This window comes from Aythya fuligula, chromosome 5 (assembly GCF_009819795.1).
Source record: "Aythya fuligula isolate bAytFul2 chromosome 5, bAytFul2.pri, whole genome shotgun sequence".
Taxonomy (NCBI): domain Eukaryota; kingdom Metazoa; phylum Chordata; class Aves; order Anseriformes; family Anatidae; genus Aythya; species Aythya fuligula.
In genome coordinates this window covers 20,455,510-20,469,770 of record NC_045563.1, presented here as the reverse complement: position 1 = coordinate 20,469,770, position 14,261 = coordinate 20,455,510, and the positions used below count along the sequence as shown (strand labels likewise).

Below are 14,261 nucleotides of genomic sequence, written 5' to 3'. Positions count from 1 at the left end.
TCAAAGATGTGCAGTTCAGGAAAATTATATTTACCTTTCTTAACCCAAGTATATCAAATTGTTAGATGGAAAACAACATTAATTCAGGAGAGGTATCATTTGTGGAATAGTGTAGTAGATTTTGATTTTGTAAACAAATCTAGGAAAGGTAAGAAAGTGAACAAAAGGACAGTGGTGTCACAGCTTGCATGTGATGATCACAAGCACATTCTGCTTCCACTGTTATTCCTGAGTTCAGCCTAACCAGCTCTGTAGAAACCTCTGTGCCTGAAAGCAGGTTTGAATGGGTGGATGTGAATTCCTGTAACACACCACAAAGCTTTGCCTGCATGGAACATTCCTGTCCTCTTTGATACTACCCAATCCTGATATGTTACAGTGAGTTGGGATGCTGCCCTAATGACCCATCCTCCAGATTGTATGGAAGGGCTGGCATCAAGCAGAAAGGTTTTTAAATGTTTGTTTCCTCCAGTTTCGGCATCTGCTCAGAGCCCGTCCAGATCCCCCCTTTCCGCTACAAGAGGACAGACGCCAATCTGTGAGCCGGCAGCCTTCATTCACGTACTCAGAGTGGACAGAGGATAAAAATGAGGATGACTTCCTAGATTTGGATCCTGTACCAGAGACCCCGGTCTTTGACTGCGTAATGGACATTAAAGCGGAGACAGATCCAGCTACTCTAACGGTTAAATCCGTGGGCTTGCAAGAAAGGTAGGGTAGATGTAACGAATAGGGGGAAGTTTGGTCCCAGATTTTGTGGGCTTAGTTCTGTACCTTGTAGGAAGCTTTATTACCTTTATGAATGTCACTTTCAAATGTGGTTTTAAACAGAAGTAGCTGCTTTATTTCCTGTCTGTTTTCAGTCCAGTCCTAAATATGCAAGATATTGATCTACAAGTGCAATTTCCAGATGACTCTCAACAAGTTTTGTTCAAAATCCTCACTTGTTTCCTTGGAAAGATGCATTTGTTTTATCAGTTTCTTGCCCTTCCCCAAGATGGCAACTGCATAGTGTGAAAACCAGTATAGGACAGTGAAAGCTTTTACCACTGAAAGATGGATCTGGTTAATTCTTTTTCTGTCACTCATGTTGAAGGATTACTCCTTACTCTAGAGGCAAACCATAGTACAAATGGCAATCTGCTGTAATTCTCTTAAATCAGTTAAGTTAGTCAAAAAGTAAATTAATTCCTCTGAAATGAACCCAGTAATGGAATTGTAGAGTGAGCTGATGTTCACTTCTTGAGCCACGAAAGCAACAGCTTTTCAGGGAGATGCACAACTGGGAAAAGGCAGTGCTGAGATGAAAGGAAGGCAGGGGTGATGCAACATTGATTTTTGTTGCATTTCTGTTTTCACTCATACATCTCACAGGTAGGTCACCTGTAATAGGCAAAATTCGAAAGGCCCAGAGGTGTGTGAATTCCAGAATGCCGGATAGGGGAAGGCTCAGCAGAGTTGCTGAGTGTTCAGTTGGATTGAACTTCAATCTGTAAGATTATTGTATTACATTTTACCAATCATAAGAGTGTGCATGAGTGAAAAGGAAGTACGCTAGATTTAGTATCCTCATCTCTGAGGTGAAAGTTGATTTAAAGTTCCTGTCCTTTATTCTTCTGTGGACCATGGGAAAGCTTTGTTTACGTTGTTAGCTGTCTGCATTTTTTTTTCCTGTCTTGTTCTTTCAATTGTCTTCATGAAACAGAACAAAAATCTTCAGAATAAAAATCCCACAAAAATTCTGAAAGGTGATGTTATGAATAAGAACAAGTTTATTGCAGGGCCCAATGTAGAAAGGTGTCAGCTTTCTTTACTTCCATTTTTTCAAACTTAATTGGAGTGCGCTCCATAGTTAATTCTCATGTCTAAAACTTAAAAAGTAAAATTTAGATTCATTTAAAAAAAAAAAGTATAATACTGAATTTTGAAAGCTCCCTGTGACACAGTGAAGTGTTACAGCAGAGCCTTTTAATTTGCAGTCTGTGAGCTTAAAATATTTTTCTCATACTTTACTCTTGATTACATTATTCGTCCTAAAATGTCTTCTTGTATTATATTCTTCTGCTTTAAATATGAGATTCCAGTAATTTTGGGTGCATGTCCCTGAACCTGCTGATATTAGCGAGCTTTGCTGTCATTTTTGCGTTATGGACAAGACTGAAATGTTTCAGTCATTTGTGCTTTGAAGCTTCCTTGATCTCATTCCATCTCTCTTTTTAAAGATGCTGACATTTCTCCTCAGGTGGCAGCTGGTTTCGGGAAAATACTCACTGTTTCAAGAGAAGTAGTGAATATCAAGTAGTTAAAGTAGTGAATTAAAATTTAAAAATTGTCAAGGAAGTAGGGATGGGGAAAAAGACTACAGCTGATTGAAGTTCTCTCACTAAGTAGAATGTGTTATACAAAGACATAAAGTGAACTTCTCTTCAATATACACATGCTTGAGAAGCCAGACCTCATTTGGGGTTTGGAATATGCTCTGAGAAATTTAATTTACATCATGCATTGGTCACTCTTCCTTTGTGTTTTTGTGTTTAAACTATCTATCCATCCCTCTTTTTTTATCCATCTTGCTTCTGCATCTTTCCTCCCTCTCATTCTTAACCACCCACGCCATTAATAGAGTAGTTGCTAGCTAAATTCAAACAGCACTGAATGTTACTCTTATGAAGAGACCATCTCATTTCCTCATGCTGAAGAATTATTCATACCTTTACGTATGTAGCCTCTTCTACCCTAAAAGAACCCAAAGCATTTGTTATCAAATGCAGTTATTTTGGGGGAGGGATGTAGTAGCTCTTTAACAGCACACAGGATGATAGGGTCAAAATATTTTTGAAAAGCACCACTAAAGACTCAGTGTCTACCACTAGTAGTCATGTTTCATCCAAAATCATTTACCCATGACTGTGAATTACAGCAGGAGGCTGGCTGCACATGCTTTTGGAAAAACTCCTGAATCTAGAAAAAGGCTGTGATCCAAGTAACAACTTCTACCCATTTCTCTGTGAGCTGGTCATCCTCATGTGTTTACATGCTTTTTCGGCAGCTTCTAAAAACTGTTCCCAAGTAGATTTTTCCAGCTGAGTGAAAGTCATCAAAAATAGGTCTACTGTGTGGATATATAAACATTATACCTAGTACTTATCGTATGGTGTGATGTCATTAATACACTAACGATATTTAAATACACATTCACTGATGGCACTTGCGTCTTTTTTTTGTCTGTGATATGTGAGATTGACAGAAGCTTTGGAATGCTTTAAAAATATTCAATAAACAAATGCAGGCATTTTGGCTTTTTCATTTTGTTGTTGTGGCTAACTTGTATAAATGCCGCGAAAAATCCTCCACTTAGGTTATAAACAGAGGTGCTCTTAACTCTTAAAATATTGGGACCTTCTTTATAACCTTCTCATGATGTACTATCGTTGAAAGAAAGTTGTTTTTTTGTTTGTTTGTTTGTTTGTTTGTTTTTTTAAACAGGTTAGTTGTTCACTGTAAAGGTTAGCATCTTATGTATTGATTCATGCTGAACTGGTAATGTTTATCCCAAGATTCCCCCCCCCCCCCCCGATGTTGTCTGGGCTACTAAGAGATGGTTATTCAGTAGGATCTGGCCTGAAGAAACCTAGGACCAAGCTTTTCACCTGTGATGTTTAAAGTGTCCATATTTAGCCTTGTGATTTACACAAGTATGAAAACTTTTCCTCCAGTTGCCTGCTCAGTGCCTTCGATGCTTCCATTTAGGTGAGAAAATACAGTTACCTTACTACAGAAAACACTTTGATAATATTGGCCTTTGTATTCCAGTGCACAAAATGATCTTCAGTCTTGTTGAGACAAGAAGCATTGCCAATTTTTCAAAGGTAGTGACAATAATATACATAGAACTAGATGGGTGCTTTTCTAAAGTTGTCGTTTATCTGTCATTGGGGCTGCATTTGTTGCTGACACATGCTGGTAATGATGGGGAAGTCCATCCTGTTGTAAGCTAACTGATTGCTCTGTTTTGCAGGAGAGGTTCAAATGTTTCACTCACGCTAGATATGTGTACCCCAGGCTGTTCTGAGCAAGGTTTTGGCTATATTATGTCACCACGGGAACAGTCAGCTCAAGAATACCTCCAGACAGCATCAAACATTCTTACTGAAGAGGAACTGCACAAGAAAGCTCTGGATCCTTTCATACTCCAGGCAGAGTTCTTTGTGAGTATCCGACCTTTCCTCATAGGAGCATCAGGAAAATGGGATGTTGTCTGTATTCTATGAGCCTTGCTATTACTTTTCCGCAGGACTAAAATTAGTACATAAAAATTCCACTTCGATCAGTAAAGCACTAAACGAAATCCCCAAATTCATCATCCTTTGAAATGGCAATGTCTGAAAGCTTTCAATGATCTTTTCTCTTAAAAACTACAGAATTCGTTCTGGAAACAACAGCAAAGTCTTGTTTTCACCAGTTTGTCTTTTTTTTTTTCTTTCCCTTTCCTCTTTTCTTCCTCAGCGTGCTACTAGTTAATGCAAAATCCAACTTCTTCACTGAAATATAGAAGAAAAGCCTAGTTTGCTATAGACACAGCTTCTTGAAATTTTGAGTTGCCTTAGGGATTAAATTAGTCCAAGTGCATGCTCTTTGTTGTTGAATGTTTGGCATGGAGCTACTTTCCAAGTTGCCTGAATGTTCTCCAGATGACTGAAGCACAGGATGGCTAGGTCACTCAGCTGGAGCCTTAGAAAGTATGTTGTACTGGTTTTTCTTCTGCACAGAAATTATTTACTAGCTGTAAACTGCTTTGTCTGTTGCTTTTAGGATTCTCTTAAGCATAGGATCTCAGCAGAGTGGAAAGAAAATACTTTGCAACATTGAATCTTTCTCAGCCTGTCCCCTTTATGACACTTCAAGTGTCACTTGCTCTTGAGAGAGATTCAGAGATATGAGATAGATTGGTCTTTTTTTTTTTTTTCTTTTTTTTAAAGAAGGCTGACAGATATCTGTGGTCCTTAATTCACTTAGTGTGCTGTACAAGTTGAAGAAAAGAAGCTTTTGTTTAGGTAATCTGTGATAGTTTCGAAATAAAGCATCTATTGCTGTTCAAGGGAAGAAGTGGTCACTTAATGAGTGTCTGAGTTGACTGCTGAACAAATCTTATATGCAGTTTAATCAGTCTCTGAGGCCCACTGTAGCTTTCACGCAAAGAAAACAATGTTAGAAGAAATAAGTTTCCTTTCTTTGAGAACTTTTGAATTAGTTTTCCTTCTGTTCAGAAAATCAACAGCCAAACCATCCCAGGTCATTTTCATACTTTACTGAAAACTGAAGTGTAGGTAAAAATGCTGTTTAATCAAAATGTAACTTCTCTAATTAAAAAAGTAAACTAGATTTCTTTTTGAAACAGTTACCACTAGCTCTACAGTCTGTATTTTCTGTCTCTGTCTAGCCTGCTTGGTTTTCCAAGTGCAAATTCATAACAAAGCAAGCAGCCATGCTTGACATTTGAAGAAGAGTCAGGGGTGTCACTTGCAGGGCTAAGTCCTGAAATTCTTACAAGATTTAGAATTTTAATCACTCAAAGTCCTCTTGATTTCAGCAAGAATTTGAGTGGAGAGTAAGCTCCAGAGAGCTTGGCTCAAGTAGAGTTGTGGATGACCGAACACAACATAACTAAGGAAAACATGAAGGTTTCGCCTCCCATGCAGCTCCTCAAATTGAGAGGAAACTACTTCCACCAAATCCTTTATAATTAATTGCCTCTGGTTAAGGCCCACAGCATGCTCAGTGCTGTATAAGAGGCAGTCTTCTAAAGCTTGAGAATTTAACAGGTCATCATAACTTCCCGACTTCACTACCAGTGTGTCCAGTACTGGCCTCTCAAATTCAATGTGCTGCAGCTGTGCTGACCATCTCTGCTCCTAAGCTCCATGAGCTGCTTCTCTGCTGAGGCTGATTTGCACATCCCATCTTATCACATGTCTAGTGTCTCCAGTTGGTGGAAGGGTCTTGTTTGTCCCTGCCTGGCATTGTCCGCTTAATTGCAGGATATGAGTACTGGAGAATAAGAAGGTTCTCCTTTATTGTTTTCTTTAGGACTGTAGTGTAGAGAGCAGGTAATCCCTGAACACCTCTTTGCTGTCCTTGCCCATTGAACTGTAAAGTGCGGTGAGCAAAATGAGTGATAAATGCTCCTGCCCAGCTCTATGGTATCAGATCAATGCAGCAACCTGTCATAGTGTGTGTCGTCATCTGTTGCTGGTGAGAGTCACTAGCAAATTACTTCCTTCCACCCTCAGGGAGGAAGAAGGAATGTGAGTCAGAATGGATGGTGTCTGAGGTCCATCGCTTTTGGAGCAGAGAATGTTACGTACTACCTTTTACTTAGTTCTGTGCCTACACTTGCAATTCAGTTCTAATAATATTAGGAGCTAACATAATGCTGTCTCGCATATTACTCAATGAATTAGTCACTATGAACGTTTTCATGTTAAGGATTTCAGAAAAGAAAGCCAGTGACAGTAAAAGGAAACATCAATCACATATTGGTGGTAAATTGCTAGAAGTACAGCACCATATGTTTCGGTTGACTTCATCACTTTATCTCCCTCACAGCCAGGACATAATGGGTTTGGGATTTTTTTATTCCTTTTGTGAATCTAATAATACAATCTACTCTGTGTTTTTTTGTTTGCTTGCTTTTTTTTTTTTTTTTTTTTTTTTTTGAGCAGGAAATTCCAATGAACTTTGTTGATCCAAAGGAATATGATATTCCAGGCTTGGTGCGGAAGAATCGCTACAAAACAATTCTCCCAAGTAAGTATCCTGCTTTTTTTTAATCACTAGTGCAGGGTGGTCTATTCCACATGCTGAAGGGCTTTGCACTTTGGTGTGTTTTCCAGGATACATCAAGTGTGCTGTCATTACCCTGTCCACTGGTTGTATTTATGAAGCAGCAACATAGCTTCAAAGCTAAATCAAATTTCAAAAGAGGTACAGAGCATGAACAACCTAAAATTGACAGAAGATCAGTAGCACTTAGGTTTTAAAGTCAATTGAATTACATCATTTGGTTCTGTTTAAAATTTCTGCACAGGAATTTGGTGTGTTTATTCAGAAGCTACTTAGTAGTTTCTTTGATAAACTCCTTTAGAAGGACTGAATTCTATCAACGTTATTTGACCGAGCAATATATTTCTCAGAATCATACCTCAAATGCAAACAGAGAAAGAGTATTGAAAAAAGGTCTGATGGCATTAAGATGACAGAGAAAATCAGAATCTTCTGTTACATTATTTGTAGCCAAGTATTGGAGTTCAAAGAAACATTTTGTACAGGTTTCTGTATGTATAATTTTCTCCTATGTCTGAATTTAAGTTGCTTGAAAATGAATACATTTAGATGTCATGCTTCATTTTTGCTGTAAGCCGTTGTGGGAAGATGCCACCACTAACCAGAGTTAGCTATACTTGCAAAGCCCAAATGGTTCAGTGTCAGGTTAGTAAAGATAGGTTTAGAGAAGTCAAAAAAGTCCTCAGCTATACTTGTCATTTTAGAAAATGAACCTTAGCTGGAAATGGTTCCAGGCTAGGTTTTATGCTTTTTTAAACCTAGATTTACAACTTTTTCAGCTGCAGCTAATGTTTCAACATGCACAACCCTTTTGATGACTTTGCATTCCACCTTAAACCAGAAGCATAAAAACATTCAGCCAGATGTTTTACGATTTCTGTGCTAATGATTGTGATGAATCATTCAAGTATTAATTTGCTGGTTTTGCTGGAAAGGGAAGATTGCAGAAGCTACTGCTGATTATAGAAGCCTAAACTGCTGGATTTTAAAGTGATCTGTCTGTTCCACATTCCGTATTTAATGTGCATTTTGAGAACTGGATCCATTTTAAAAATCCCATTTTGTATTTCTAGACTCATAGTTGCTGCCATTTTTAACACCCTGTTCCTGAGATGTCAATAACTGCCAACATGCTACCATATACTTCTAAGAACAATCACACTCCAGTTTAATTACTTCCTGCAAACTTTACCTCAGCCTTATGGATATCTGTGTCAGCCATTGCTGTTGCTTTGACCTCTCCTGGTAACTAGTTTCTACCCTACCATGCCTCCAAAGATTAACAAGCTTATTCCAAGCTCTTTATGATATGGATTTTATTTTTCTTGAATGAATTTTAAAACCACAGTCTCTGTGCAAAATTATGTCCCAGGCTGTGGCCAGAGGATGGCCTGATGTCTTTGAGGAGAGAAATGGGCTGACTGGGTTCATCTTTGTTCAGCTACCCCCATTTTGAAGGATACGATGCTGATAGTAAAGAGGCTAGCAAGGAGTGCAAAAACTATACTTTTATCTCCTTTATGCTTTAAATCTAAGGATCCCAGTAAAGTGTCCATGCATGAAGTAGGCAAGGGAATTGTAGACAAGATGAGGGAGAGTCCAGTCCTTTTTGGGTTTTGACCATCCACTGACTTCCCAGTTTACAAGCTGACCAAATGTTGCCTGTGCTGCCTTGTGTATCTACTTAGTATTTCTCCAAGCTGCAGAAAGCACTACTGACAGGAACTACTGGACAAGCTGCTGCAGAGCGGGCTCAGGCAACTGATTATCCAAGGGAACAGCAAGTGCTTGATTACCAAACCAGGGTGAAACCCAAAATCCAAAACCCTAAAAATAATTAAAATTCCATCACCAACTGCATCTCCAGCAGCACTCTAAGCAGTTATTGTTAAAAGGTAGTCACTTAACATGATAATCAGTTGCTTGCAACCCTCAAGTTAATTGTAGTAAGTGAGAGACGTGATAATAGTCTGTTATTCATCTAATTTATATTTCATTTGTAGTAAATTTTTTTTGCAGATACTCACATTTCACTGTTGATAGTAAAATGGCTTAGAAGATGGCTTTCTGATGGCAGAAAGGTGTTTTTGAAAAAATGCAGAGCTAACAAGGTTGATGTGGTTATTTCATAAACATGAAGTTACTTATTTGCAATCTTCTATTTGGGAAAAGTCCTGTGGAATTTCCTGGAAAATTATGACTTTTCTTTAGGATATTTGAAGGCACTGTTTGATTATATGGAAAAGGCTCTTGTTACAGGATCCCAGAGGGTGGCATGTTGCGTGTCAGTCTCTTTGAATCCTTTTCTGAAGAGTAATGTCTAGACAGACTTTCCTTTTAATTTCTACACAGTTTTATTGCTTTTATGCCATGTTCAGTTATGCAAAATGTTTCAGTAAGTTTAGCCAATTCCTCTAAAATGTCCAACATAGCATAAATACAGAAAGTCCATAAAATAGATTGTGGAAAAAATAGCTGACGTTGTTTGGCTTCTTAGAGATGCAGGCTACTACTGTTTGTTTTTTGTGTGTGTGTGTGTGTTTGTTTGTTTTAATAGATACAGTGTCTTCTTTAGCCTGGTCTATGTACTAGTTTTGTCCTGGAAGAACACTTTTTTGTTAAGAGTAGGATTCGATTTAACTTAAATGTTTCTGTCTTGAAAAAAATTGAAATTCATGCCACAAACTCTCATGATATTAAAACGTTATGATTTTTGAAAAGAATGAGTTATTCCTGTTTATACGTTTCTAAGAGAGGCCGTTTAACTCAGTTACGCTTCCTTAAAACAGTACAAATTCTTCTATCAACAATGCATTAAGAAGCTTCTCTTCTATGAAATAAGATTAGAACTGCTCACTAACATACTACTGTAAAAACGTAAATACATTAACAGAAAAATCACAAGCCAAGTATCGTAATTTGGAGTTAACCAGCAGGGCTAGGGAGGTGATCGTCCCCCTGTACTCAGCTCTGGTGAGGCCGCACCTCGAGTACTGTGTTCAGTTTTGGGCCCCTCGCTACAAGAAGGACATCGAGGTGCTTGAGCGGGTGCAGAGAAGGGCGACGAAGCTGGTGAGGGGCCTGGAGAACAAGTCCTACGAGGAGCGGCTGAGGGAGCTGGGCTTGTTCAGCCTGGAGAAGAGGAGGCTCAGGGGTGACCTTATCGCTCTTTTTAGGTACCTCAAGGGAGGCTGTAGCGAGGTGGGGGTTGGCCTGTTCTCCCACGTGCCTGGTGACAGGACGAGGGGGAATGGGTTTAAGTTGAGCCAGGGGAGTTTTAGGTTAGATGTTAGGAAGAACTTCTTCACTGAAAGGGTTGTGAGGCACTGGAACAGGCTGCCCAGGGAAGTGGTGGAGTCACCATCCCTGGAAGTCTTCAAAAGACGTTTAGATGTAGAGCTTAGTGATATGGTTTAGTGGAGGGCTGTTAGCGTTAGGTTGGAGGTTGGACTCGATGACCTTGAGGTCTCTTCCAACCTAGGAAATTCTGTGATTCTGTGATTCTGTGATAACATTTTAATATTTGTGGGCTCAGCAGTAATAGTCCACACTGAGAATTAACTCAAGTTCAACTGCAGCTGAATATCAAAAGGAACCTTTGCTGAGAAGTCTGTGGCACTTAACTTACTTGATAGAGTTCTTCAATCCAATTTGTTTGTCCCTAGAGATTCACTATGAGCTGGACAATATAGTATTATAGTATTATTGCTGTTCTGAGAAGGGGGAAATGATGTAATCATTACTCAAACTTGAGCAGGCTCCGTGGATGACTGCATAAAACCCAGACAAAAGGACCTTAGGCAAGGGGCCTCACTAACCAGTCCAGTAACATTTAAATAAACATCTGGCAAACAATGTCACCTTGTAGTGTAGCATTATCTCCTGTCTCATCATCTCCCCAGCACTAGGGAGATGAGCAAAGGAGAGCAGGAAGGAATTGTATTTCTGAGGAACTCACTTGCTTCCATATTTCTGTTTTGCTAAACACCATCTCTGTTATTATCTTTGCTTTGTAGATCACATGATATTGTGACTTCATTATCACATAATAGATTATGTGAATTAGTTCTATCTGAGGACAGTGTTTCATGCTGAGTCTGTTTATAGTACAGTAGGAACAGCTGTGTGTTTGGTCCTCTGTGCTTGATCCAATATCACACTGTGTTTGCATATTTATTATTTTGTTCTGGTTTCTGAACAGTCTCGTTTTTTTTAATGAAGATGTTATCTGTGGTTTGTTTCTAATATTCCCCTGGTGATGCACTGTTAATGTTTGCTGAAGTCCTCTGTCAGAAGAATGTTTCTTGTGAATGATAAACTGGAGTACTGGTGATAATGGATGAATATGGGCCTGTGTAAGCTTGCATTAAAACAAGTAGAACAGCTCCCATTGACTTCAGTGGGAGCTAGACTGAGGTTCTCAGATGGAATCATGTTTTCATTTGTTGTCCTATTAAAACAAGAATAATGCTTCATAAACAGTCCCAAAGAGGAAGGGCCTCAAGTACTGAAAAATCTTGTGCAAAAGGACTGTTTAATAACCTTCAATTTCTCCCCAGCCATTACATTTGTTAATAGCACTTCTCAAACTTTAGCTTATTGCAAGACAAAATGGAGGAGAAAATACGCAGCTGGCTTGCCTGCATGCAAGAAATGTACGTTTATGATTTGGGAGAAAAAGCGTTTGCTGCCATTAGAATAATGTCTTACAAGCCAGGATGGATCTATTCACCCAACAGACTGAGAAACAATTTTCTGGAGCAGAAAAGTTGCTGCTTTCCCAGAGTTGCTCTGGGGCACTGACTGTAATAGGAAAAATTCAGCAGGCTTCAGAGTGAGTAAAACTATCAGAGGAAGCTAAATGACCCCAAGTACCCTTCACCTTTCTCTGTATTAACATTTTAGCATGGGATCTTTCCAAGACCACTGACATCTATTGGGATGGCCATGAATGCATCTAAATGTCTCACTGTACAACCACTTGTGTCTCTCTTTCTCTCCTATCAGCAAATGATAAACTATTGCTTATCTCTTTACACATTTCAGATCCTCACAGCAGAGTGTGCCTTACCTCAGCTGATCAGGACGACCCCCTTAGCTCTTACATCAATGCTAACTACATCAGGGTAAGAGCTCAACATTCCTATATGTTTGCCTAGCCTCTATCAGCCACTGTTAATGTAAACAAATTTGCAACATCCACTGGCTTTTAAAGGCATCGTGGCTGATCTGATTGCTCTTCTCTCCTGCTTACATTAACTGAAAACTAAATCTCAAAGTGCAATTGCACTGGTTCAAACCAGAGAAAAGCACACTTCTGCACTTCTTGATGCAAATTGCTTGTCAGTTGGCTGATTCCAGTCAGCACTGGAAAATAAGCCTCAAAAAGGTTTGTGACCTAGCTAGAGTCACCTTGAGGCTGTTGGACTCTCATTGCTGGAGTTATGAGACCATATTGTGCCTTTGCTCCATGTGCATATGTGCAGGAGAGGGGAGAAGAACTGATGCCACAGAGTCTTCATTCCAACCAGCTTTAAAAGACTGAACCTTCAAGGTTGTGGTGGGCATCCCTGTTAAAACTGTTCTCTTGTTGTTTTGTTGGCAGGGCTATGGAGGAGAGGAAAAGGTATATATTGCTACTCAGGGACCAATAGTTAATACTGTCAGTGATTTCTGGAGAATGGTGTGGCAGGAGCGTTCTCCCATCATTGTCATGATTACCAATATAGAAGAGATGAATGAGGTAATGGTGTTACATATAGTCTGTATTTTTATCTGTACTCTGGCAGATATTTTTGGCACAGATGCAAAGCCTGCAGAAATAAGTGAACAGAAGTTAGTTCTCTGGCCTAAACAATCAGAGCTAGAATTAAATTCTTCAGAGTTAGAGAAGAGGTGAGCTGCTTTTCTTTCAGTTCAATTTAGTGAAAGTCTTGTTTTGCTGTCTGACTTAGCCTACTGCTGGTTCTGCTATTTTTTTTGTCTCCCTGCTGACCTGAAGCTTTTCCAAACCCAGCTCTATTTGCAGACATGCTTTAAAGCTGTCTCCAAAGGAATCAGAACGAATTGTATTCTAGCCCTATTTATTTTAGTCTTCAACAACATCAATGTTTTTCAATCTTGCATTTATTATAGTTCATTGTCTATAGCCACTTCTCTGAGAGGCTGTCCCTGATTTGTGAAAGATAGTTACAATAATCAACAACTAGAGCTGACTTGGGTATGGAGGCTCTTTTCCTCAAATATGTCCAGGAAATGCTGTTGAAATATTGAAATTAAGAAGCGGAAATTTTCTATTTACAACCTTCTGGAATTGGTACTTCTAGAAAGTAAATTGTTACAGTGTTTCTGGTAATCTGCCTAATGTTATTTTTGTTTGCAGTAATAAATACTGCTGCCCTGCAGCTGTTGATTACTAATTTACCTACTGCAAAATTTACCCCATAGCAGAGTTGCAAGAACCGTGTGCTTAGGCTTCAGTTTACAGGTCGGTAGCTGATCTTCTGTCACCTTTATTGGCAGCGTAGAATGTAGGAATATGGTCTGGGCATGTGTTGAGCTCTGCATCCCCCTTCACTTCTGGCAGCAAAGTGTAGTAGAGAAATGGAAATGGTGTTTCTTATCTGCAGCAGCAATATTTGTCAAAGCTGGTCCCTGAAACTCAGTAGTTCAGCTGAGAGCGTTTCTTTTGGAGAAGACATTTCAGACACTTAAAAGACTGAGAATATAGTCATACAGATAGCCTGAAGTGCTAGCTGGAAGCTGAGTGCCCATAATTTTTGCATGTTCACAAACCTTTAGCTTTCCCCAGTTGTGAAGTAAATCATTTTAGACTGAATTTTAATGAAAAAAAAAAAATATATGGATAAGACAGATACAGAATTACCATGCTTTGCAACACAAAAAAATATGTAATTGCAGCTGGCTAGTTGGACACATGCTCACAGGGCACTGCTGATTTAAAAAAAAAAAAAAAAAAAAAAAAAGTTAGCTGCTAATCTAAATGTTGTGTTTGTACTAACATTTTAAACTTATGTCCTCACATCCACTTCTATCTCAGATCTCAGGCAGCACTGAAAGAATAACTTGCTCATTGATCAGAGTTGGCAGGTTACGGTGAATAAGATGTTGAAATATTGTGACATAATGTACCCAAATCATTAAAGGACTTTGAGGTTTGAGAGAGAAAAAGAAACAGAGGAAACATTGGTCCTGAATGATGTATTTGCTGAAAAGTTCTGCTATAGTTTTCATATAACAGGAATGTAAAATAACCTTTATATCTGAATTTTCTCTCATCCACACTGACAAAGTATTTCATCCATCATCTCAGTCTTGGAAAGGAGCACAGTGCAGTGGTGTTGCTCTATATGAGTGGAGCTAGCTACAGTCTCTGTATTATAACAGAACTGTTGATT

General features: G+C 39.0%; 1 protein-coding gene across 5 annotated transcripts in view; it reads left to right on the top strand.

The window, feature by feature from the left end:
- PTPN5 (protein tyrosine phosphatase non-receptor type 5) overlaps positions 1-14,261 on the top strand; it is an 82,728-nt gene that overhangs the window by 55,708 nt on the left and 12,759 nt on the right. For 4 of the 5 annotated variants that reach the window (XM_032189505.1, XM_032189508.1, XM_032189507.1 and 1 more), the window contains 5 exons: positions 473-711; positions 4,019-4,208; positions 6,723-6,807; positions 11,890-11,969; positions 12,449-12,586. In XM_032189505.1, coding sequence (XP_032045396.1) covers positions 473-711; positions 4,019-4,208; positions 6,723-6,807; positions 11,890-11,969; positions 12,449-12,586 — 732 coding nt within the window. The remainder of the gene's footprint in view (positions 1-472; positions 712-4,018; positions 4,209-6,722; positions 6,808-11,889; positions 11,970-12,448; positions 12,587-14,261) is intronic. The other variant, XM_032189509.1, reaches the window with a different exon arrangement.